The 27,332-nt window shown below is 38.1% G+C and overlaps 1 protein-coding gene across 12 annotated transcripts in view; it reads right to left on the reverse strand.

Annotated features, from left to right (window-relative positions):
* PPP1R9A (protein phosphatase 1 regulatory subunit 9A) overlaps window positions 1-14,013 on the reverse strand; it is a 295,634-nt gene extending 281,621 nt beyond the window's left edge. For 4 of the 12 annotated variants that reach the window (XM_082471666.1, XM_082471674.1, XM_082471671.1 and 1 more), the window contains exons 1-2: window positions 12,136-14,012; window positions 8,344-9,959 (exon numbers count right to left, since the gene is read on the reverse strand). In XM_082471666.1, coding sequence (XP_082327792.1) covers window positions 8,344-9,738 — 1,395 coding nt within the window. In that variant the 5' untranslated portion in view covers window positions 9,739-9,959; window positions 12,136-14,012. Of the gene's footprint in view, window positions 1-8,343; window positions 9,960-11,232; window positions 11,624-11,690; window positions 11,760-11,993; window positions 12,090-12,135 lie in introns of those variants that run through there. The other 8 variants (XM_082471667.1, XM_082471675.1, XM_082471673.1 and 5 more) reach the window with 5 other exon arrangements.
* Between the last annotated feature and the right edge of the window lie 13,319 nt (window positions 14,014-27,332).

The following is a 27,332-nucleotide window of genomic DNA, read 5'->3' on the forward strand; positions in this document are numbered from 1 at the left end:
GACCGTGATAGACTCAAGGCACAAAGCCATGCAGTTTCTCAGGGTCATACCAGTCTAAAAGTATCAAGGGAGAAACACCAAATACCTACTCTGGAAGCCTCTCACCTGGACTCTCCCAGGTCACCATTCTGTTTATCTTTCTGACCCTTGTCAACCACTACGTGTCCCAACCTAGCCCAATGTATTTCATCTGGCACAGAAAATAATGTGGAAGATTAGCTTTCCCCAGAACAAAACTCATTCATTATCTGACTTAAAAAAAAAGAGAGAAAGAGGATAACATGTCTGTGAGCCGGTCCATTTAAAACCACTTTTCTTCACACATAAATATATATGGAATAGTTTTGACTATACAAACTATTTTTTTTTGGTCCCTCTGAAATACATTAAATAAGCAACAAGACTTTGGTCCTCCTAAAATATAAAATTTCCAAATATCTTTATACTCTGCCTGTTTCATTGTCCTTTTTGTAAGGATAGGGGCCTGAGAAAGAGAGAGCAAGTTTGGCTAAAAAATTGGGAATCATGCAAAAGGTTATCAATATCTCAATCATGTTGAACAGTGCTGTGAAGCTATTTCCAGAACAAAAGTGAGTGAAGCAATTAATATGTCAGCAACTATATTACAAAACATTTCTTTCTTTATTCTTAGGTTCCTCAGCAAGGTGTTTTAATATATAGTTCAAGCCACACTTTCAAAAGTCGAGTTGCTCTAAAAGCCACTCTATCAAAATGTACTCCCTTGGATTTAATCTTTTAATCATCTTAAAGTTTCTACTATAATCTATAGCATATATAACATTCCCAAGAGCAATTTAATATAACTTCTTCATTTTGATATTTCAACAAAAGATGTTCAAATTTTTCCCTTTGAAATAACAGCACAAATATTTATGATAATGGTACTGTACAAATATGTTTAAGAGATAACCAAGATAACAAGAGGTTAAAGCTGAGAAGAGGTCTTAGTGATAAATTACAAGTAAGAGAGCCTCAATTACGAATAAGAAAACCAAAGCCTCAAGATGTAGATTTGTCCAAGTTTACAGAATATCAAGAAACTTTTGGTGTTACTTTCATTATCAGTTAATAATATTTAACAGTGATGTATATAATATACTTTAGTTGACAATGTGTAATAAATTAAATAAGTGCCTGCCCAAAATGACTTATCTCATACATGGTTATATTATAGATAATAGCAAGTATGGCATATAAAATCTATATTGAAGTACTGAAGGAGGAGGAGAACTTTTAAAATAAAGAGTGAAGTTTGTCCATGAACAATTCCAATCAACATAAAAGAATAATGAAAGCAAGAACATAAGAGCAGTAGGATGGAAATAAGCATCAGGTCATTACAAAAGGGCAAGGGTCTCCGCATGCTAGAAAAGACCAATGTAAAGATGAAAATTGGCATTAGCGCTTTTGTGCCTTTAAAGATACACTATGCTGAAGCAATCACTTAACTTCATCAACAGCAATTTCAGATTATGTGAAGAAAAGTGCAGTGTCCCAAGGTAGGGAGTGATTCTAACCATCCTCTTTGCCCCGTACACTATTCTTCCTCAGTTAACAAATATGCTCATCCCTTTCTGGATCCTGCTGTTACTTCAGCTTCCTGTCTTCTTTCTCTCCATGAACTGCATTAACAGGCAGGCAGCATGTGTTGTCCCCACATTGCCACTTCATCTTAAGACCATGTCACCATCCAAAAATTCCTTTATCCTTGCTCTCTAGACCTTCCTAAGATCTGCTGCCCTCATGGTATCTTAAATTTTAACATATCTCACGCCAAACTCATTGCCTCTCCTACACTCCCTTTAAAAAGCATGCTCCAGATCCCATTTATATGAAATGTCCAGAAAAGGCAAATCCACAGAGACAGAAACTAGATTAGTGTTTGCCAGAAGATGTGGGAAGAAGGGGAATTAGGAGTGACTGCTATCAGGCACAGGGTTTCTTTCTAGGGTGATGGAAATATTCTACAATTAGGTAATAGTGCTGGTTGCACAAAATAGGGAATATACTGAAAACCACTGAATTGTACACTTGAAGATGGTGAATTTTATGTTATTTGAATTTTATCTTAATAGAAAATTGCAAACTAAAAACAAATGAAAATAAGCAAATATATGAGCACACGCACACACACACCATGTCCCTCCTTCTAACTTTCCTTTTGCCTTGCGAAATAATAAACTCCCCATAAGTGGAATTATTCAAGCAGAAGCTGAATGATCATCTGTCAGCAACATGCTATTGAAGGGCTAACTGAAGTGAGTGGGGAAATTACACTAGATTACCCTTAAGTATTTTTCATCTTTAAGTTTCTATGTCACAAACCAAGAGGAAGAGATTAGAACCAGGGAAATTTTTTAAAGTGACCAGAAAGAAAAAATATGAAGCATTACTTGAAAAGCATTATTCTATTCAAAATGAAAACAGCAGAATATGATGAAGCAAAAGAACAAAAATGAAATAGATCCAAAAAGGAAGAGCATAGGAAATTAAGAAAAAATATTAAGTAAATTAGATAACAGCACAAAAATCAAGAAATGATATTCAGAGTTTAACAATATTTGTTTTGTTTATACAGAATTTATCCTGTATCTAATTGTATTTTTCTATAGAAATTCTGAAGCCTTTTTCTTTTTGAGTGGTGAAGATGTTAGAAAAAAATCTAATGCAGATGAGATTTAAATCAAATTATTGCTGACTGGCATGTGACTAGATTAATAAAGTGAACAATGTATGGATGACATAATAGAAAGTTATTTTCCCCCAAATTCAGCCTCTTGTCTTTAAAGTCCATTACCCCAACACTAGGATTCTTTGTGAGGAAATTTAGAGGGGAAGAAAAAATATTGTTGATGATACAAAAAGCAAGAAACTTTAAACCTTTCTACTACGAATAAATGCCAGCAAACATCTATAATAGTCTGCTGTCCAAAAAAATCTCTTTTAAATACTAAATGACTAATGTTCAGTGAAAAGAAAAAGAGGTAGACCCACGCGGTATTAGAAAAGGGGTCATTCAATAACTATTCATTATTTGATTTTACACAGTACATTAAAATATTTGACTTATTTACCTGGTTATAAACCATAATTTATAAACCATCAAATTTTAAAAGGAAGTTCAATTTAAATGTTATCCAAATAAAAGCAAGCTATATAAAAGATGATGCTTCTTATACTCTCTCTAGAAGTTTTTAAATTTAGGCTTCCAAAAGAATGAGAGAAATGGAATTTCTGAGTCTATCAAGAACTTCCTCCTCCTGTCCTTTTATAATTAAAAACTTAGACCACACAACGAGTCTAGGATATGACTTTTTAATGACCCAAACTCCTTATGAATTTAGGGCTCATAATTCACTTTGGTATCCAGAAACAGAGTGCTTCATGCACTTTACAAATTTACACCTGTTTCATCTTCAAAGAATATTATCCCATACAGCCAGCTACAGCAGACCCGTCTGGAAAGCAAATCTGTTAAGTGAGCTTCCCCAACATTTCATTACAAGCCCCTTTCAGAAGCCAGAAGGTTATACTTCAAAATCATATTCCAAATAGTGATCTGTTGACCAGCAGCATCAGCACCAACTTGAGAGCTTGTTAGAAACGCAAAATCTCACCCCAGATCTACTGTTTGAGAGTTTGCTATATTGCCTGAGAATATTAAATTCTGTTATAAAGGTCAAGAAAACAAATGGAATGGATGAAACTCTAAGAAGTGAGAATCACTGATGGTAAGTAAGCTAATACTCAGAGACTCAGTTAAGTATAGATAATGAGAGCTTGTAAGGCCAAGACAAAAGTTACAAGACATGTTAAAAATAGGTAAGTTAGTAACCTGTAAGACATTCCAAAATAGAAAATATTGTGGAACGAACAAGAGATTTACTTGTAGATAGAGAGGGGTGGAAAGCCCAAGTCATTACCATACCATCTCTGGTCTGACAGCTATGCCATCTCCACATCAGCCACCCAGTATGATCCTATTCTGGACCCACAGGTGCTCTAACCAAGAAATGCAAATAACACCCATGGCTCATCAGCGGGCAAACTGGCAAAGCTACGGCTGTATCTAAGTGTACTTGTCCCCACTCTCTTCCATACAGCAAGTATGTATCCCAGGAAGTATGATGCCCAGGGCATCATGAGTCTGTGGAGTTCTTGCTCAAATATCAACTCTAGTCCTCACAACCACACCATCAATGGGAAAGGCTGATACGAAAGAGAGAGGGACAGGACACATGAATTCTGTGTACCCAGGACTCAGGTAGTGTGGTCCTTCCTTCCAATCTCTTTTGCACCTTAAGTGTGTTAACTTACCCCCCACTGCTTTCCTCTTGCTTCTGGCTGTGTGTTTTAAACTAATTTGATAAATCGTGTGATTCAAGCACTTTAATGTGGTTGCTGAGCCTATCTATTCCATACCTCCGGGATAGCTGGTAGTGTACTTGGAGGCTAACCATTGCATCAAGGTAATTTCCTACAAAACAACTACTGAATAAGAAATATGCATTTTAAAAGGTCCCCAGGTGATTGATATGCAAATTCAAGTTTAGAAGCACTGAGCAGGACTGTGAGAAAGGGAAAGCTGCACAAAGACAGAAATTTGGATTTCAGAACTATGCTCAGAACACCATCCTGAATAAAAGGCCTCGTGTACCCCCTGACAATAACTCAGAGCCCCAAAAGAGGGAGAGAATGCTAAGAAACCCATTTTCAACAACTATCATGTAAGTCTCAGAGAAGCATTGCTGCCCTTGGTGACTCTCCTTTGAACTCCAGCTCTGTAAAGCTTGAGGCAACTTGAGAAAACACACAGAAAAGTATAGCATTATGTATCCCAACATTAACCCAGCAATTTCATCTTGCTGGGAATTAGGAAAATAACCTTTTTCAGATATGCTATGTTTCAAGAACACCAATCCAAAGGACATAAGGTTACCAAAAACAGAAAAAGAGTCATGACTTCCTTAACAAGATTGCAGTGATGATCTTAGAAAGATCATCCAAGAACAGACTTGAGCAGAATGACCTAAGAAGTGACCTTAATGGGCTGTACACCTCCCACCGACCACGGGTTCCTGACTTGATCAGCTCCAGTCATTTTACGTATTTATTACATTTGCATTGTTCCTGACACATAGTAAGGGCTCAATAAATGTTCTGAATTAATAGAAAAAATAATTTTAAATGTCACCCTTTCTATCTTTGATTTATCTAAGACAAATTTAATTCAATTCCTTGGTTCTGAGAAATTCCTGAGAATGAAGGTATAATTCCACATCTCAAATTAGCATCTTCTTAACACTCCCTCATTCCATATCTCGAAGTCGGATTTTACATTTTCTATTATTAATTCCATTCTAACTTTCCACGACACTATGAAACACATTAACCTATCCATTAAGAAACGATCTGACCATTTCTAAAAGTCACCAACAATTATACATAAGGGATATACTACACAGGAAAGATCAGATATTACTTTGATATTTTTCTAGGTCCAGATTTAAGACATCTTAGGGAAATATCTATTTAAAACATCTATAGAAGAACTGAAATAGAAACTGAGGACATCGTCTCACACACACAAGATCTAAAACAAAAGACCAAAAGTGTTGAGAATGTTTACTCTAGTGAAGAATAAGGTGAGACTATCGGGAAAAGAATGCAAAAGTTCTAAAAATCATTTCTGTAAGGAATATGCTCCCTATTACTTCTGAAATAGGGAATGTGTTTAAGTTTCAAAGGAAAAGATTTACGTTGGAAATCATAACTTCCATTCCATAAATAAATATTTATAAAAAGAATAAGGAAACACACATAGGAAATGGCTGAGTGTATTCCCTTCCAAATGATCTACCAAATCCTGTTCACTCCATGCATTTAGTATAGCCAAGAACAGTTAAAGTACTCATAGGACATTAGACACTTCAGCACAGGTTTTTACACTGTGTTTCATGGGTTTTAAATACCATGTGTTTAAGAACTGACTCTACAAGCTCACAGAGGAAAGAGGTAACCTTATAGATTTTTGTGTCCTCTGCAGCTAACAGCATGAGAACAGACATATGATAAGCCTTCAATAAACACTTACTGAATTTAATTATTACCACTCTCTGAGGCAAAAATCTTAACTGGAGAATAATCTAAACACTACCATCATCACCACCACCAGTAGGAAAGTAGCACTCAAAATTCCCAAGTGAATCCACTTCCATGTTAAACAATGGGAACAAGAAAGAGTAACTGTCTTATTCATTACAAAGGGCTAAGAATGAATCTTCTGTTTGCAAACTTAATCCACTCCAGCTAGTACTGTTAACTGCCCACTAAAACGCAGCACATTATCTTTCACAAATCTGATGCTTGATCCATATTCTTAATGAAATGTGTTGAACTTAAATATATGTAATCTAGTTCATTCCTTGTTACGTGAAATACAAGTCTATTACGTGAAAATTCAGAGGCAAAATGCTTATTGTTATAAATGGCAGGGGAAAAAAAATCACTTCAATTTCAAAGTATCACACCCAAAACCTGGTTTGTTCACAAAAGAGCATCCAAATTTCAATGATAAATCCTTTAAAATCCATTAAACCTATTACTATGCAGTTACACTTTGTGCAGCATAGGACCCAAATACAAGGCTGGTGCCCCATTTGGTTGCCAAATTTTCATAAACTGCTATCCCCCGTTAGGGAGCCAGCCACTGGTTTTAACAAACTCCTTGAAGAGTTCATTTCAGTTATTCCTGCCTTGCTCAATGTGTAACAATTTAATCTTACTGCTTTCTTCCTCAGGGGTAAAAAGATGATGTTCCAAGGGGAGCACCTGCAAAGCGGACGTAAAAGATGAAATTTAGAAGCTGGCTGGATAGGCCTGAGGGAAAGGCAACTCTAACTCTCTTTAGAGAGTACCTACCATTGGGGGGTAGGGGAGAGAATGACAAAGGAAGGTGGGAAAGAGCAGCAAAGAAACTTAGCTTACTTAGAAACTAGATTCCCAACTCCAGTAGTTATTTCAAACATAGTTTAACTTGACATGGCCCATTCTGACCCAGAACTTTTGCTTTACACTAATGAAAGAAAAGTTTGCCTGCTAACACCAGTAAATAATTTCATAGATTATTAGTTTATTTCATAATTACAGAAAGGTCATATTTATCTTTGCTATGTAAATTATGTATCTTACAGCCTTATATGAAAGTTTCACAAGATGGAAATAACAATAGACAGTGACTTTAGATTTTGAGGAGAAAATTCAAGAAGATACCAGATCTAATTCCAAATCTATCATATATACACACTGTGTAAGCTAAAAGCCCCTAGAAAGTGGTTTCAAACTACATATTCTGCCACCACAACCCCCCAGATTCCCCTAGGAGGACATGCCAGCATTTTGGGGCTGAGCCGATGGACAAGTACACTTTGCAAAAGCACTCCAGGAGATTCTGATACTCAACCAAACACCTCCTGTCCCACTGCCATTATCAGCTAATAATATTTCACCACCCGCTGCGGACGTACTTTGTGCTATTCTTCTATTCCAAATGTTAACTAAGTGAAGTCATTAGAATAGAGCATCTGAATTCAACTGGCATTTATCCAGATTTTAAGAGGTAAAAATAAACCCATGAATGGCAAATCAATTTAACGTCCTTTCACACAATTTCATTTTAAAGCCATATAACAAATTCTGAACTCAAAGCTATTTAGAGTCATAGCTTTCCAATTGAAGTATTTAAGTCCGCTAACATAGTTCCACGAATCCAACATTCACTACCAAGTAGCAGTACAGAAAAAAAAGCTCCAACATTCCTCACAATCCACTTACACTTAAGTAAGGGATAACTCAGATTTTTTAAGCAAATAAATAAAGAATATTATTTCAAGGTTATCATAACTCTCCCTTTGTACATTATACCTCATATCCTACAGTGTTTCGATTCAGATAATTTTATTATTCATGGGTAATTTCAAGTAGAACTAGTTAAAGAAGTAATTCTATTTCAAACTAACACTCCTGGTTTTCAGTGCTCATATTATTCATACTCCCGTCCATTGGAATGTCTCTCACAATCCCCAAACTTCTTCAACTTCAGTATTACTCAGTACTGGTTTATACAACTATAAAGCACACCAGGAAATAATATCTCTCAAACTCCAAACTTTTAAAAATCACCTGACAACATGTGTACATCAACAACCTTGAATCCTTTATAGCTGTCAAAGCTAGTCTACATACAGTTAGGCCCAAATACTAAAACAAACAAACAAAAAACTTAGAAAAAACTTCAAAAACAAACTGAGAAAACATACTTACCTTAATTGGAGCACTACTAAACTTAATTTTCCTATTTGCCGGGATGTCTTCTTCTTCTGGCAATCCAACGATTTCTGAGTATTCCATGTCAGGTTGAGAGTAACTGTTCTCATCACTATCTTCCTGCTCATCCTGTTCGGTGCCTGTTTCTCCCCAGTCTGAGTTATACCTGGATCTCACCCTGTATATATTATAGTCACTGTGCATGTAAACATGGGAGCTCCCAAAATTATTTGAATCTTCGAATACCTCCTTTCCACAACTGAATCCAGAAGCATCAGCAGAGGTAAAATCACCACCTGCAAGTTCTTTCTTCTGTTGCATTGCTGCCTCACTCCCAACCAAATGAGCTTCTGCGTCTTCTGAAGGTTCGTTTTGTGGTGAAGGGATTTCAGACTCTGTAACTGCCTTGTTTTCAGCACAAGGTTCTTCAGGAATGTCTCTGTCAGTTCTGTCAGCAGTCTCTTGGTTAGATGTGGAGTCCTCGGCTTCCTTGCTCTGCTGTGCCTCTCCAGTGGGCACTGAAGCTAGAGAGGTACTTTTCGAAGCCACTTCTAGTACCAGAGTTGTATGATTCTTTTGAGCATCCTCTGCATCGTCACTGTGTTTGCTTGGAGGAGACCAAGAATTAGAATCCTTCAGGTGCCCAAAGGTGTCAAGATTTGTAACAGTAACAGATGGTAAATTCAGGGGATAATGCCCAGTCACTGAGTATTCACTGTTCTCAGCCTTCTCAGAAATGATGGCACTGGGGGAATCGGTGTTCTCCAATACTGCACCCAGTTGACTCACAGTTGGGGAGACAGCCTCTGTCCGGGAGCTAAGGCTGTCCAAGGAGTCAGTACTGCCTCTGTTGGACTTAGAACCACCCCATTCATCCTGAGGTTCACTCCCTCCAGTTTTCTCCTTCTTTGGGGAATAGCGGTTGTTCTGTCCTGACTCATGCACACTTCTCTCAAACATCTTGCGAGTTTCTGTGAACTTAGAATATGAAGGGCCATCGTACATTGTGTCAAACCTACTAATTCGTTCTGAAACAGAGGACTCCAACTTAACAACTGAGCCATCTGTTTTTTCCAGAAATTCTTTGGGCTTCATTCGCCTCTGAGGGGATGAAGGTCCACCTTTCCCCCTGGTTTTGGCAATGACTGCAGCATTCTCACTGGGTTCCATACCCATCTGCATAAATAGATTTTTAATTCTGTTGACATTGGAGCCATATTTCCTTCCCCTGCTCTGCTGGGAGCCCTCACCTTCTTTTGTTTTTTGTTCCCCATCTGACTTGGGTTTGTCAAAGGTACTTTTCAGTGCCTGGAACTCAGTTCTATATGCATTCCTGTGAGGAGAGGCACTTCTGAGAGTGGTACGTTCACCTGAAGACTCGGTTTTCAACATTTTTACTTCAGGGGTGAAAAGCCAATGTTCATAATGATCAGGAAAAACAAAAAAACCAAAAAAACAAAACACCTCTCTTCTCTAATCACCAGTATCTGGTCAAGAAAAAGTACCTCTCAAATGGCATACTGTGTCAGTGATCCTCCCAACAGGTGTATTAGGAAATTATTCAGTCAAGAGTTACACAAAATGGCCTTTTCAAAGCAAGACTAGAGGTTCATCTGTAACAGAAAAGAACGAATTTCTGAATTCATTTACTTATCTGAATTTACGTTTAGTCAACTATTATACATTTTTTTTCAAAGTGGCTTGGCCACATGTCAAATAAGAAGAAATTACATATTGAAATGGGAATTTCAAAGCCAAGAATTTAAAAGTTATAACTCTGATTGGTCTTTGGTAACAAAACTGTTGCAAACATAACTTGAGACCCCTACCAAAATCACACACATACACACATACAAGTGACACATAAGTACACTTCAGAGCAATACTTTAGCCCAAGTTTTGGTTGGTTTTGTGAATGACCTTAAAAGAAACCAGCAGTTCCTAGATCTTTAAGAAATCATCAAACTGTCCAGAAAAATGAAATTCATTTGAGATTCTCCACATCAGGTAGAACTTATTCTTTCTGTACAAGCACAATTAGAAGTTCAGAATCTATGTTTACAAACTCCAAAACGTGTCTACAGAGGCTTATTTCACTCTTTCTGGTCCAATATTCTCATCTACAGCATCCCCAAAACAACACTAGTGCAATTTCAGACCAAAACAAGCAGAAGAAAGTTCTTAAATGGCAGTAAGTTCCACTCTAAGTTCAGAACCACATCAAATATTTGGAAGTTTCCTAAGAGTGAACATTAAGTATAGAGTGGGAGACAGGATATCATGGGAATAAATGTATGAGAACGTGACGATCAGAAAGTAAAGGACCATGAAACCTTTTTTCATAGCCCTGATTTATTTATTACACTTGCCTCTAACTTACTACAAGCTCAGAATACAACGCAATACGTGCTGGCTGGTCTCCTCTAGCCCACAGCTGGATTTCACATCAATATGCCAGCAAGCAAATACTTCAAGATCCGCTGAGGAGCAGACGTTGTAGTTCTAAAGATTTTTCATTTTGTTTTTGTTTTGTTTTTTAGTATTAGGCGGAGCCCTATCACCCTCACGCACCATCAGATGAGGAAGCACACACTTTCACTTAAACCGTCTCCAGACTCGGCTCCTGGCCCAGCACGCATGCATGGCCCATGCAGACAAACAAGAAAGGCTTCAGAGTGTGGCGCCTGTTTTTTTTGTCAAGCTTCGACAATCTCCTTCCACCCTGACATTTGTTTAAGCCGCACACACCCTCCCCTCCCCCCAACACACCGCCCCCCACTCCCTCCCCCGCCAATTCGAACCCGAAGGGGCGGGGGGCGGGGGCGCTGGGGCCGCCGGGGTATTCAAAACCTGCCCTCACAAAAGACAAACATAAATAACACCAACTTGAGAGGCAGCCGATTCCCGAGCCTGGTTCGGGACGCAATCCCTCGGCCCCGGGCAGGGGCAGGGCCGGGAGAGCAGGTGACGCCAAGCGCTATGGTAGGAGGTCGCAGTCTAGCTTTGTGCCAAGAAGCACCTGAAGTCCTAACACATTGGCTACGGCTCCCGGCGGCTGCCAGGCGGATCCCAGTGTGGCATGGGGAGAGCCGAGCTCCCCGTCCACATTAAAAAAAGAAGAAAAAAAATTACAGGGTCATACTGATAAATCCCTTTGTTTTTCCTCCCAGTGTGCCAGGAAACAATAGATCCCACCGATACTGCCTCCGATCCTCAACCTAACGCTCCCCAACCGCAGCCCACCCCCACCCTCAGCCTGCAACTCAGCCTTTGTACATCCCGATTTTTTCCTCCTCATCTCCACCCTCCCCAGCTCCTCGCCCCGCGCACATCCTCCCCCTTACCCGAGCGGGAGCCGCCGCCGGTGGGGAGGGTCGGGCGGCCGCGGCTCCCACCCCCTCCTCCGAGGCGCCCCCCGCCCCACGGTGGCCGCGGCTCGGCTCGGCGCCGGCCCGCTCGCTGCCCCTCCACCCGCTCCTCCCGGCGCAGCGCGATGGGCGGCTGCGACGGCCGCTTCCACGCGCGCCGCGGCCCCCCACGCGCGCCCGGCCCGCGGCGGGCGGCTCCGGGAGGCGCGCTGCGCTCCCTAACGCCATTGCGGGCGGGCGGCGGCCCGGGCCCCGACGCGCTCGCACACTCGGGCCGACCTGGGGAGGGGGTCCCAGCCCGGGCAGGGGCTTCGCCCACGTGCGGCCGCCCGCGCCGGGCCGTGTGGCTGGCGGCGGAACGGGGGTGTAACGGGGGAGAGGCCGCGGGGGTGAGGAAGGCCCGGGGTAACAGGTGCCTCACCTCGGCTGATGGGATTAACTCTAGGGCCGCAGAGAGAGGGAGCCCGGCAGCAAAATCCCAGGAGAGGGAGAGAGAGGGAGCCTCTGGCGGCCAACGGAGGGCGAAAAGCAGCGGCCTGAGGCGAGGCCGCCCCACCCCCTCGGCCGTGGGCGAGGGGCCCCGCGGGCCTGGGGCAAATCCTGCCCTTCAGCTCGGGTCCTGGTTTCGCGAGAACTGGGTTCTTGGGCTGTCTGCTGCTGGGGCCCCACGAAGTCTGCAGTTAACCCCGTGACCCCAGGGCATCCAAAACCCTGGGCCACGCTCCTGGCAGGGAAGGCCGGCACCTAGGCCCAGATCCAGAGCGGCCTCACTCCAGCGCTTAGGCCACTGTGCTTCGCCTAACACCCACCTTGACCTTCCGCTGCTGAAAGGAAAGAGGTGAGGAAATCTTCTGACTTCCTTATCGGGAAAGAGCTTTTCAGACTCCCCTTTTATAAATGCTCAGTACCCCCTCCTTTCCCCATCAAAAATTTCGGAAGTGTTACAGCCTTACTGCAAAATATAAAACCAATCAAAACCGTCAATATAGACCTTTAAACCAACCCTCAAAAAAACTATGGAGTAGAAACTTTTAAGGATAATTTTTCAAGAAGGTAAAAATATACTCTAACAGAAATGTAAAATGAAGCTGTGTCAAAAATGTTATTTGACTCATCAGTTAGGGAGCGAACACCAAAATATTGCAACCCATCCAAATGAGAATGTGAAGAACAAAGCTTTATGGAAAATCAGAAAAGAGGCAAAACTGGTTAATAAGGCGCTAAAATGTAATATTTTGAATTATCTCCTATACAGGGCAGTGATCAACTGTATCTCTAAGGAACAAAATAATTTTGCATATGTATAGATAAGAACCATTTACAGTATTGTTAAGTTTCTAGGGCTTATAGTGTCGTAAAAAGTCAAAGGCAGGCAAAGGTGCAAACTACTGTAGAACCATGAAACTCCAGAGTCCTTTAGATAACATCCAGCATTCCACTGCAAGGACACTCAATAATCTTTTGCCCATTTCAAAGTCTTACAGGAGTTTTTCCAACAGAGCTATTATTATCTGCATTTTACAGATGGGAAAACTGAGGTTAGGTTTTGTAACTTACCTACAGCTTTATCGCTGGTAAATGATTATGGCTGCGTATTAGCTCCGTTTAAGTCTATACACAGAATTTATACTCTGGAAGCAAAATCTTTTCTTGCTTAATTTCAAAAGAGCTTTGTAGCTGCTCAATTCTATGTATCTCTTCTTTTGAACAGTGGAATTTTTTCTTCAAGCCTCACCAAATTCTGGGTGCTTTCCCAAGAAATTGGTATTCCCTGTCTACGACGTGGATGTCACTTCTATAAGCATAAACAGATGTAACAGGCAATGTGAGGGGGCTTGTGGTTCCAGTCTCCACTTTTGGAAAGAACATTTGTGTTGTCTGGGGTAATTAGGTGGAAAAGTTCCTGTCATTTATTTGCAGTATGGAAACCATGTTTTTTAGGAGAATAACCTAAATAAATGCAGGAACCTAATCACTACAGTTCTATCAGTAGAAGAGGGGGCAGCGTTGGCAACAAAACCAGTCTTACACCTCTTTACAAAAAGATGATGCATACAGAAAAGCAGCCTAAAGAATTTGGTTGGTTTGGGTTTCACTTTTTTTTTAATGTGAACCTTCTGGAAAAATTCATACTGAAGGGATGAATGACAGGGTTTTTTTTTTTAACTATTTTTTAAAATTTATTTTATTTTTGGCTGCATTGGGTCTTCATTGATGCGCGCGGGCTTTCTCTAGTTGCTGTGAACGGGGGCTACTCTTGGTTGTGGTGCGCGGGCTTCTCATTGTGGTGGCTTCTCTTGTTGGCGGAGCATGGGCTCTAGGTGCACGCGGGCTTCAGTAGTTGTGGCACACGGGCTTAGTTGCTCCGTGGCATGTGGGAATCTTCCAGGCCCAGGGCTCGAACCCTTGTCCCCTGCATTGGCAGGCAGATTCTTAACCACTGTGCCACCAGGGAAGTCCAATGATAGAGTTTTTAAAACATAATTTTTCATAATTTCAGATTCCTGGATTGTCCATAACCTACCTTCCATTTCTAACACTTAACCTGAGTGTTTGAAGGGACTGCTAGACCAATAGTAATTAACCCAGTGCATGTGGTTATTTAACTTTAACTCAAATACAATTTAAAATTAAGTTCCTTAGTCCCACTAGCCACGTTCGAAAGACTCAGTAGCTACCTACTGAACAGTGTAGACACAGAACATTTTCATCACAGAAATTTCTATTGGTCAGTGCTGTCTTAGACAACATTTGCACTTCCATAAATTAGGAAACGTATTTTAACTTTATAAGGATCAAAACTTAGTTTAATAGATCATTAATGTACTGGGGATAAGAGGTCATAAATTTTGCCTGTTCTAATCGAAAAGGGACTGGGGCAGTGTTAGGTGAAGTTTAGTACTGACATGCAAGGCATCCAAAACGCAATGTATTATATTTGGGAAAGAGGGGGATTTTTATTTTCATATGTGATTTATTTTATAAATCATGTAGAATATTGTGGGCTGTTACTCTTATTTCCTTTGTAACCAAGAATGGACCGTAAGATTAGTCAATAAAAAGTACAAAATGTATTCTACATTGTTTTAGGGGTTTTCTCAATATATTTTTTCAGTTTTCATAACGGATATTCTGAGTATCTATTCAAATAATTAAATTATTCATATGTTAAAGTGAAATGTTGGGTGTACTTGTGAAATTAAGCCTAAATCAAACCCAAATAAAATTTTAAGACTAGAGAAAATTGACTAAGCTGAACCTGAAAACTGCCTATCACTGCTTGATTTATAGCATGAAGGCACCTGGTTGATTGTGTGTTAAGTTCATAAAGGGAGAGAAAAGAATAGAACGAACTTGGAGGTCTCTAGAATAATTTCTTTATGGAATAGGTGAAGTAATGGAAGATCAATTCCTATAGGTAGTTTTACCCATAACTTTAGCTTAAAAGGATATTTTACTCATACTACTGTTTCTGTACCAGTACTAATAAGAAATTAGTTGACAGTAATGAGGCACTTGTTTACCAAAAGTTTAGTTATAACTGCTTATTTTACGTTTGTAAATATCAGAGTGCTTTGTCATCTTTAGATGTGAATGTTGATATTCGGGCATCTTAAAGGTCCATCTTTTAAAATAACCATCCCTATTTAAGGGTGAAAAATTAAGTATGTATTTTTTAATCTTATAATATTTCACACACACTTCATTGTAGAGGTAAAATATACTTCTCTAAAATAGTGATAGAGTCCTCAGGTTTACATTCAGAATACATCAGAGATATCTATGATCAGTCTGATTTTGTGATGCTAGTTATAAAATTAAGCTTAAATCAACAAATGGATTTTGTAATCTAGAAGGTATAATTTTTGCCTAAATAAATTGATAATGATTCAGCATGACTTTCTACCTACATTCACGGCTAGGGCGTGCCATTGAAAATTTATACCATCATTTTGGTTCATTTCTCATTCTACAATACAGCCAGTATCTTGGCTTTTCAGCCTAAAGTAGGTTCATGATAGGTTTGAGTATTCAGTTTTAGTTGCTACAAGTAATAAACTATAGAACTTCTTGGGATTTCTTAAAGTCATTTTTAAGTTATTATTAATATATTAGCTCTACAAATAAACTACAGTAGATTTACACAGCACATTTAGGCCAAAGTTAAACATCTTCTCTCTTTTCTCTATTTTTACTTTATTTGGTTGCCCACACAAAACACAGAAAACCAAGAGTTTTATTGGACCAGACGTGTGTGATGTTTTCATTACTGTCACTGCTTCTCAGGTTGAAACAATAGCTGCTATACCAATTCTTTTTGGTTTTCAGTTTTATAGTGGTGCAAATTGCATGTTGAAAAACAAGTGTTAGGTATTTATCTGTCTCTACAGAAACCCATTTTACTTTCAGCAGATTAGCCCCTCTGGCAGAAGGATTCTAGGAGTGGTACACAACCTGCCAATCCTCTACCCACAAGGTGCACCTGAACTCTGGCATCCTTGCGATTGGCAGGTTGTCTACTCTGCTTCAGAATAATTTATTATTTCAAGACTGAAACAAATAAGAGAGACACAGCGATCCTTCACTGAGAGAACAGTTAGCAAAATGTCAAAATGAGATTCAAATCGAAAACCTTTTACTGAAATTCATATTCAGTACTTTTTTTTACCCTAGAGATGCTAAGCCTAGTTATTGAGCTATATAATAGCATAGCTCTTTTTTGCACACAGCTGTTGGGGGTAATAGTTGTCCAAAACAGTCTTAATTGTGAAAATATGGGGGGAAAAAAAAATCAAAGAATAACAAAGGTATCTCAGTACCTTCTCCATTCCATGGCATTAGCCTTGCTGAATTAATTATTAAAGTAAGTAAATAAACATCCCTGTTTGTCTCCAATTAAACAGGAGGTTTCTGTGATTTTATTTCCATTTCCCGTCTAGTTCTAGTAATAAAACCTCCTTGAGGAGGTCCATTATAGTCCCACTTTACCCAAAATTCAAATTATAACACACTGCATTTTAAGAAAGCTCTAGTATTTAATTTGTAGATGTGGTCATCTGCTTTTAGAAATAATAAAAAATTTGCTCTGAAGTTGTTAGTACATTTTCTATAGGTTCCTAGCCATAATCCTGATGTCCAGCATAGATTCTTGTCAATTACCATTAACACAATAGTTTCAAATAAAGTTTGAAAATATAGATGAATGACTTAATGTTTGTACACTATTAAACTTTTGAATTGGATGAATAATGAACAAGAACTTATCCTAATCAGCGGGCAGATCTTGAGCAACCAACCCTCTTGTTCTTGTCCTAGGACAGTTCCCAACACTGTGATTGTATTTGGAGATGTTGCTGGCTTTAGAGCTAGTTTCTTCTTGATTAAGCCACTACAAAGTTCTTTACTTAACTAGTACCTTTGATTAGATTCTACATGTATATATGGATCACATACTTTCTCAGTTTTTATTTTTTGTATTGTTTTTAGAAGAAAAAAACTTTAAAACTAAAATTATAAGGTGTTAGTTTTCTAAAAATGTATTTATATAAGCTGAAATAAAGCGACCAGTTAGTCTAGAAAATCTTGTGTCTGAATCCTGCTCTTGATTTTTGTTTAATTGAGCAAAGCACTGTTAAATTCTACATTAATAATTATCTGGCCTACAAGCTAAGTTTTGTTCCTTTATATCACATTACTTTTAAAAGAAAGCCATGGGCACCAACATGGTACATGTCTATGGAAAAAATCAGAATACTACTTATTTCCTTATTGAAGTGTGACAAACTTGAGCAATAATCTAAGCCTCTTATTTATTTTGTGAATACAGTAACAATAAAGTGAACAGTTGAAAATAGTTTAATACCTAGCTGGGTCCTCAAAGGAAATGGAATTCATATTTTATGATACTGAGAATAGAAACAAACACATTAATGAGAGATGAAATTGAGCTTTATTAATGAAAATTTTAGAAGGGGGTTAAATAGTATAGCTTCAAAAAACAAAAACAAGATATTATCTTTGCCAGAAATGTAAATTTGACCTGACGTAGCTTTAAAGGGAAGGAAACTGAATTTTGTGGATTTTTTTAAACTTTTGCTTTGTTCTAGAAGCTAACAATTTAGTCTGACATTATTCTGTGAAGCCTGAAAACTCTCTTATAATAAATTACATGTATTTGATTACAGTGTGCTATAATATTATTTATGCAAAGTGTACATATTTTGCAAATTCATAAGTTAAGCCCACCTCAAGAGCCTCAGAAATTAAGCAAGACCAGCAACATAGAACCGAATGATAGACTACCACATGCTCACCCAAAGGAGAGTTGGACCAAGGCCAAATGAAGCATTTAGATGCATAAATAGTCATTTATTATGTGATGTAGTTTTACTTTCTGAAAAGCATATGCACCTTCAAAAGTCTAACACTAGGCATAAAACTGACACTGAGATACTCTCGCATGAGTGCCAACCCAGAAACTTACATATTTACATATAGGCACATTTTCCAAAATATCTGTACATCATCATCACCTCATTAAAACTGTTTTGATCACTTCTGTGGGATTTTCAAATCACAAGGTCAATGTATACTATAATGATTTTAATTTTGCTTCAAATGAAATTGTCTCCAGCTATGGAAAATATGACTTCTCTGCAAAATCCTAGCCATATGTTTGGGTATATAAAACTTAAGAAATATAAGGAACAAACAATTCATAACTGAGGAATTAATAAAAATATAAAATGTTTCTAATAAATTACTATCTTGTAGGTTTGCCATGTAGAAATCAAATACACAATTGATTTTGAAATAGTTATCAGTAGAATTTGACATTATAAAAAGGAAACTAACTTGTATATTAGTTAAGTTCAAAAGAAACCAATTATGGTGGCCTATGGAATCTTTATTAAATAAGTTAAGACTCTGTGATGTTTCTTGCTCATGGAAAGTTTGGTTTAATTCCTTGGCATAGTGAGGCATGAAAGGTGAATGTTAGCTATTCTTGTCATTGGGGAAGATGCTTAGAAAGCAATATAAGAAAACACATGAATTATATTGCAAAATTACAAAATATTTCTCTCTGTTAGTATCATATCCACTGACTTCAAACCTTGTGTGAAAATGAGAGTCACCTAGAGTGTTCGATCAGATTCAAATTCCTGGGTTCTATGTCAGCCTTCCTGAATAGGAATCTCTGGGATGGAATCTAGTAAACTCCAAAATGTTCCAAAGGTGATTCTGTTGTACAGCTGGACAGTGGATGGATATTTGGGAAACACTAACTAGATGATGTAATGGATACTAGCATCTAGTGAGTTGCTAATGTCTAGCATGTACCTGAAGTTCCCACTCCTGAATCACCGTTTGGTGAACTCTGTATAGTAGGGTCGTCATATATGTGGGGAAGCTTCTGGGACCATGAATAGGAAGTATCAGAAACCGTGATAGCCCCATCTTCCCTGCTACATTTTTGGTTATGGAGGTCTACTCCTGGCTTTTTGGTTAAGATGATAGTGACAGCCATTGCTTTATAGTAGCTATCCTTATTAGCTCTCTACAATGATCCAAGTAGGCTAGAAAAACTTATAAATGTGGTACTCACATATCCACGAATTGAGAAGTCTTCTTGAGTTCTTCTGCTCAAAACTTTCCTGTAACTTCAAGACTATCCAGAAAAAAACTCTCTCTTAGAATGTACTTAAATTTGACAGTACAGTGATATGTTAGCTACCTTTGTTGAGATTTCAGAAATTTCTCAACCAACTGGTGGATACTTCTCAGAGCCACTGAAATTCTAACTCCACCAGAAAATGGAGAAGTTTTGGAGGCAGCCACATATCGAGCATGTTGTTAAAAGATCATTTTCAAAAAAAGTGAAATCATGACTCCCATACAGATTTAAAAATGAAAATGTGTTAATGATTTTATTTAATTCATTAATAACAAAACTAATAAGATATTACAACCAGTTCAAGGGAGATTATTTTTTTAAAAACATATTTATAGATCAGAAATATTGAAATTAATGTCTAAATGAAAGTAAAACTGGCCTCTTCCTCAGTTGGGGAGGGAAGGCGAGTAAACCTCCACCTGTCAGAATTTATTGGTCTATAGAGAGGAATTATTTTGCTTTGCTGTCAGCTGTCTACACATAGGGAGCTGTTCAAAGATGAAGAAAGACTAGAATCAGATAGCTGGAAGAATGTGATCTAAACAGTGCACAGTTTTCCTTTGAAGCATAATGTCCTTCTCACAATGCCAGACATCAGGACCTCCACAAGGGTTCTCTTCTTTATTTCCAAACACTTACATTAACAGTCCTTGACTATAAACAGGAATGTTCATACCAGCATTATTAATAATAGTTCATGGTGGTGTGCTGAATTGGGCAATTGGGATTGACATGTATACACTGATTTGTATAAAATTGATGACTAATAACAACAACAACAACATAATAATAATAATAGTTCAAATGGGAAAGCAACAAAAATATCCATCAAATGCTGAATAAATAAATAAAGTGTAATGTGTCTATACAGTGTAATGTATTTGGCAATGAAAAGAAATGAAGTACTGATACATGCTACAAAATGGATAAAGCTTGAAAACATAGTAAATGAAAGAGGTTAATCACAAAAGGCCACATATTGTATGATTCCATTTACACAAAATGTCCAGAATAGGCAAATCCATAGAGATAGAAAGCTGGGACTGGGGGGTTGATGCTGGGGAGTGACAGCTGATGGGTGTGGAGTATCTTTTTGAAGAACAGGAAAATGTTTTAGAGTTATATGGTGGTAGTGGTTGCACAACCCTGTGAATATACCAAAACACACTGAATTGTACACTTTAAAGGGGTCTGCTGTATGACATGTGAATTACCTCAATAAAGCTGTAAAGAAAAAAAAACAAAACAAAACTTTGACTAATCTATAAAGAAGTCCACAGCCCCATAACCGGTTGCCTAGTCAAGTATGATTCTCATATTTTAAATCAAGTTAACTTTATTCATTAACCTGTGGTCTGTCACTGAATGGTCCTATATATACAGACCAATGGAACAAAATAGAGAACACAGAAATAAACCCTTACATATATGGCCAAATGATCGTCAACAAAGGTGCCAAAGATATACAATGTGGAAAGGCTAGTCTCTTGAACAAATGGTGCTGGAAAAACAGAATATATAGCTGCAAAAGAATTAAGTTGGACCCTTATGTTACACCATATATAAAAATTAACTCACAATGGGTTAAAGACATGAAAGTAAGATCCAAATCTATAAAACCCCTAGAAGAACACATAGGAAAAGCTTCATGATTTTGGATTTGGCAATGATTTCTTGAATACGACACTAAAAGCACAGGCAACAAAAGCAAAAGTAGACAAATGGGGCTATATTAACTTGAAATGTCTGTGGAGCAAAGGAAACAATAGAGTGAGAAAACCTACGGTATGGGAGAAAATACTTGCAAACCATATATCTGATAAGAGGTCAATATCCAGAACACATAAGGAACTCCTACAACTAAAAAAAGAAAAAAGTCCTATCTAAAAATGAGCTAAGAACTTGAGTAGACATACCTCCAAAGAAGATACACAAATGGCCAACAAGTATATGAAAAGATGCTCAATATCACTAATCATCAGAGAAACGCACAATGAGATATTACCTCACACCCATTAGAATGGACACTATCAAAAAAACCAGAAAAAAAAGAAAATAACAATTATTAGTGAGAATGTAGAGAAATTGAAACTCTCGTGCACTGTTGGTGGGAATATAAAATGGTACAGCTGGTATTGAAAACAGTATGGAGTTTACTCACACATTTAAACATAGAATTACTATACCCAGTAATCCCACTTCTGGGTATTTACCCAAAAGAGTTGCTAATCGGATCTTGAAGAGTTATTTGCACATCCACGTTCACTGCAACATTGTTCACAATAGCCAAGATTTGGAAGCAACCTAAATGTCCATCAACAGAAGAACGAACAAAGAAAATGTAGTATATGTGTACAGTGGAATATTGTTCAGTCTTTAAAAATGAAGAAAATCCTGTTATATGCTACAACATAGATGAACCTTGAGGACTTTGTGCTAAGTGGAATAAGCTAGTCACCAAAAGACAAATACATCATGATTCCGCTTATATGAGATATCTAAAATAGTCAGATTCTTAGAAACAGAAAATAGAATGGTGATTGCCAGGGGCAGGGGGAGGAGGGGGAAAAAGAGAAGTTGTTCAATAGATACAGAGTTTCAGTTTTGCAAGATGAAAAAGTTCTAGAGATCTGTTGCACAATGTGTATACAGTTAATGCTACTATCTTAACTACTGTACACTTTTGAAAAGTCAATAGCAAGTTTTATGTTATGTGTTTTTGACCACAATAGAAAAAAGTGTTTTTCATTGCTGCAAGGTGAACCCATAACACAGAAAATCAATTTTACATGTATAATAATCCCTGGAGAATCATCAAAATCAAGGTGAATTGGCAGGAGAAGGTAATTCATACACAAGTGTACTTTCCCAGGTTTCACATTTTTGACTTCACAGATGCCTCGGAAGGTATGAAAATTGCTTCCTTATTTTTCAGGCACTTTATTACTTAACTGTGTTATAAAATCTAAGTGCCATATACTTTGAAAGTAAATAAATGCTTAAGTTCTTTTAAACCTGACTTTTGTATTTGTAATGGCAGGTCTGACTTCTTTACTGATGCACAACAAAAAGTCAGACAACTGTTTCCTCATGAATCCTGATGACATTTTGATTTTTCCCATCTGATAAGGAATGATTTTAGCTGGTCCAGCCTAACTCAGATTCATCTTTATTCTGATTAATTGGGTGCTGTCAGTTCTCTGGGCCTTCTGCTATGAAGTTAATCCCCTGAACTTGAGCCAGAAAAGACTCCAATTGCTCTTTGAACTCTGGAGTTCCCATATCATTGGGCCTCACCCTTCCCCACTTTGAATTCTCTCTCTCTCTCATCATTCTCACCAGCCAAGTGGAAGCTGTATACCTAGTTAGCCTTGAACGTCTATAAATAGCAAATACATTTTCATTTCACTTATTCCACTTCAGCCTAAGAAATCAAGTTGAATTTCTTTATTCATTTAAAAAGCAAATTAACAGTACATTTTATTGGTCTAATAAAAAATCAAGCAGCTTGGTTATTGATCTGAAACTTTATATTTGGTTTCATTAAATGTTTGACCAATTTTAACATATTTATTGTAAATTAGGCTGAAATTCCAAAGATGTTAAAACCTTTCCTATTGATTTAGCTGTATACTAGTTTATAAAACAAGTGTAAGAAAACCAGTGGTGTGCTGATAAATGTTTAACATCTGGCTCTCCACAGGGATTAGGGAAGCCCTAATTTTCAGTATTTGCCAATTTCCATGGTATAATTACTCCAACCATGGCCAATTTCAAACTACCAACATACAATTCCTGAAAATTTAATAGTCGGTTCTCATAGGCCAATAAGACCCAGCTCCAACTCACTACTGAAGAAAACCCACATATTATTAAAAAGAATACATTGACAGGTAATTAGTTACAATAAAATAATTATAGATTTTCTTTAAGAAAATGTTTTATAGTAAGTTTTTGAGCAAAAAATTGTGTATATATTCAGTAAAATTTGATCAATATATTGCTCAAAGTAAAATATGAGATTAAAAGTATGTTTGCTACTATATTTGTATTGTATAAATTCATAAAAGTCACATTTTTTGACAATAATGAGTTATGTCATTAGCAACAACGTCACATTTATCTAAAAAATAATTTATACTTTTTTCTTCTAAAATACTAAAACACAGGTGGCTGGCATAAGAGAAAAAGATTATCCAGTAAAAGCAAGTTACTGAGAGATTCAAATAGTTAGATTTGAGCCTTAGCTAAACTTTTAATGCTGGTCTGCTCCAAAGGTGTTTCTAATTGTAGGTTTCATTATTATTCAGGTTTGGTGAAACCAAGACATCAGGAGATGATTTCTGTTGCAAAGATAGCTTGTTTCTCGCAGTTCCCAGGAGGAGGGGCACACCACACCATGCAGGGCCACGCAGGGAAGTACCACAGTCAGTCAGGAGGCGGAGGGAATGGAAGAAAAAAATTTAAGAGCCTCTGTTGAGTTTTCTATTGGAAGAAACAGGTGAAGCAGGATAAGCGGGTTTATGATTGCCTAGTTTGAATAATTTCAGCAGCCTCTGGGGTGTAAGGGCTGTTTCTAGCTGTCTGGCACATGGCCCTTGGATGTTTAGGGCTAGGAAACAGTGACCCTGAGTGTGAGAGCTCTGTGAGAGCCCAGTAAAATGGAGGTTTCAGGGTATGGGCCCTGGATTGGTGGGTTTGCATTTGAAAGGCGCTCTCACAGGTGCCTAGGAATTAGCTAGCCTTGGGAGGGGCAGTTCCTCCAGGATCAGCAAGGCCCCAGATGTCAAAGCATCAAAACTACCGAAAATAAAAAAGCTTTATTAATACAAACGGAGAAATATACTTAAAATACTTCTATTAATCTTCTAATAATTTTTCCCCTACAGGGGTTATAAGAATTGAGCAATAAGCAATCTAGGACACACTCTTTGGTAGGAGTTTGGAATTAACATATGCTATTTTCCCAAATAAAGACAGATTGATATGCTCTGACAATCAACTAATTGTCAAAGTAGGAAGATTCCTTCTTATAAAAATGAAGGCTGCTGAGGAGGCACATGTTTGGATAGAAAGCCAGACTGCTTCCAACAGAGATGAGCCAAGGGCCTATTTTTAGACAAAGCCAAGATTTTCTTCCAAAAGTAACTCTGTATCTTAGCATATAGATAAATGGATAAAGGAGACCTCAGTGTCCTACTTTATAGAGCGACAGTACGTTGCCATAATTATTTTTGCCTGGGGAGTATTTACAGGAGATGATGCATAAAACAATTTGATAAAGCACCCGTAAAATATCTAATTTTTAAAAGTGTAATATTCTAGTAACCTTCCAAGAGGTACTAGTTACAAAATACATCCCTAGGGATATTGACTTGATCTCTTATATAGGGTCATTAGATATAAGTTTATCAAATATTGGCAAATATCTGCCTAAAATGATAACTTACATTTCATACTGGTTGCTCTTAAGCCATTCTTTCTAGGAACAATTTGGGATAATAATTATTTCATTAACAACAAAAATATTTTATCAGGACCTAGAGTACTCACATTTATGTCCCATCAATCAACAATTATTTACTGAACGTTTACCATATGGGGGCATTGTGTGAAACACTGGGAACTGTTATCCATAAATTGTACCAAGTTATTCATCAATCAATTAATTAATATTCTTCCTCTGATCTTTGTGATATATATATTAACATACAAATTTTAATTTAGCTCTATTTTCTGGGGATTTATGTTTATTGCATAAAGCAAAGTATATCATAAATGAGTATAATAAACACATGTGACCAAATACACAAATATAAATACATATATGTATGTGCACAATTTTAGCTTTGGTTTTCTTGGTCTGTCAGTGCAGTAGCTTCTCAAGGTTAAGGATGGTCAGCAGAAGGGGTGGAAAGCAGCAAAAGGCCAGCCCAGATGGCAAACCGTACCTTGGATTCATCTACGTAGAATCCCTAGCCTCTCTGGACCCCATTGTTCCAGTCTGTCAAATGTGGAGGTTGGACTACCTTTGTGACTGACTTCAATGGATTCTGTCATTTACAATTAATTAGGTTCTTTTTGATAACTATGTGTAGCCACCAATATTTAGAGGTAAAGTTTAGCACAACCTGGCTATTAGGTGGGACGTATTACAATGAAGGAAATCTTAGACAAAATTCCATCACACATGCACACACATTAGCAAGCAGACACAAGCTGTTCTGTAAACTCAGAAAAGTCCCAATTATTTGTTCTGTTCTTTTTGGCACCCAGACAAGCTCTTTGTATGAAAGTTTCATTTGGGGATACTGTACAATATTATAGCAGCAGGATTCAGCTAACCTTCTTTTAGGAGTCAGAGGGCAAAATTTTAAGTTACAGAATTGAATATAGGGCCAGAAAAATATTGTCTAGAGTGCCACTTATTGCACTTCAAACTTTAGTGTACACACAAATCTTGTTCAAGTCCAGATCTCGTTAAAAACGCAAATCTGATTTAGTAAGGCTGGAATGGGGCCTGAGATCCTGCATTTGAAACAAAATGCTTCCTTCCTGTTACTGGTGCTGCTAGGCTAGAGCACACTTTGAATATCAAGGGTACAGACCATTGATCTTGATACATCCTAATGCCCTGTTCATGCAGGGGCTGGAGGACCTATACAGTCTTCCTAGCCAACCACATATCTTAAAGAGCAATGAAAATTTTCTGACATTTCTTATGCTATTTTAAAACACACCTGGTGTTGATAATAGTAAGAATAGCCACCTCTCTAAAGCCTAGAGTATAGAATCGCTTAATCTTTCAAGTAGAAACAACCTACCTCAGGACTGTGCATTCAGGACTAGGATATTTGAACTGTTAACTCACTTCTGTATTACAGTGCCTATGCTGGATCATTTGCTATAAACTTAGCCTCCTTCCTGCTCTGAAACTCTAAACCCTAACCTCCACTTTCCCCTTCTCTCTTCTTCTCTGTTTCAAATCTGAAAGTAAGTTTTCCTCCTTACAACCCTTCCTCATTCTCACTTTGAATTCTGGCTCTAAGTGCCTTTGCTCTCAGCATGGGCCGTCCATTGTACAAGCTGGGTAACTCCAAGGACAATTAAATGAGAATCTCTGGGAATGGATCTCCAAGTAGCCATCTTTTGGAAACCCTCCCTAGGTCATTCTAATATGCAGCCAGGGTTGAGAATCATGACTCTAGTACACTGATTCTTTTTTTTTTTTTTGAATTTTATTTAATTTATTTTTTTTATACAGCAGGTCCTTATTATTCATCAGTTTTATACACATCAGTGTATACATGTCAATCCCAATCGCCCAATTCATCACACCACCACCCCCACCCCCCGGTAGTACACTGATTCTTAAATGTGTCTACACGCTGTAATCCCCTGGTGAGCTTTTGAAAAATGCTTGGGCCCCACCCCAAAAGGTCCTGACTTCATTGTTCTGGAGTGTGGCCTGTGAATCAGGATTTTTAAGAGCTCTCCAGGGAATACTAACATGTCTCAAAATAGAACCCAACTTGGTTCTGTTTATAACACCAACTTCCAGGATTGGTCAAAGTAAACTAGCAGGATGCCTAGCAATCTCTTTTACACTAGGGAAAAGGGTTCTATTTTCTTTTGTTACTGAAAGCTCGGCCTCTCTCTCAGTGCACTGGTGCCGAATCAAATCCGAGACAGAGTTTCGGGTGAAGTAGAAAAGGATAGCTTTATCGCTTTGCCAGGCAAAGGGCTTCTGCCTCGAACCCCAGAGGATATGATGAAGGGTTCTTTTTGTTTTTTTTGTTTTTTGTTTTTGGCTGTGTTGGCTCTTTTTTGCTGTGTGGGCTTTCTCTAGTTGCGGAGAGCGCGGGAACTACTCTTCCACGTGGTGCACGGGCTTCTCATTGCGGTGGCTTCTTTTGTGGCGGAGCACAGGCTCTAGGTGTGCG

Source organism: Balaenoptera physalus, assembly GCF_965194825.1.
Source record: "Balaenoptera physalus genome assembly, chromosome: 8".
NCBI classification, from domain to species: domain Eukaryota; kingdom Metazoa; phylum Chordata; class Mammalia; order Artiodactyla; family Balaenopteridae; genus Balaenoptera; species Balaenoptera physalus.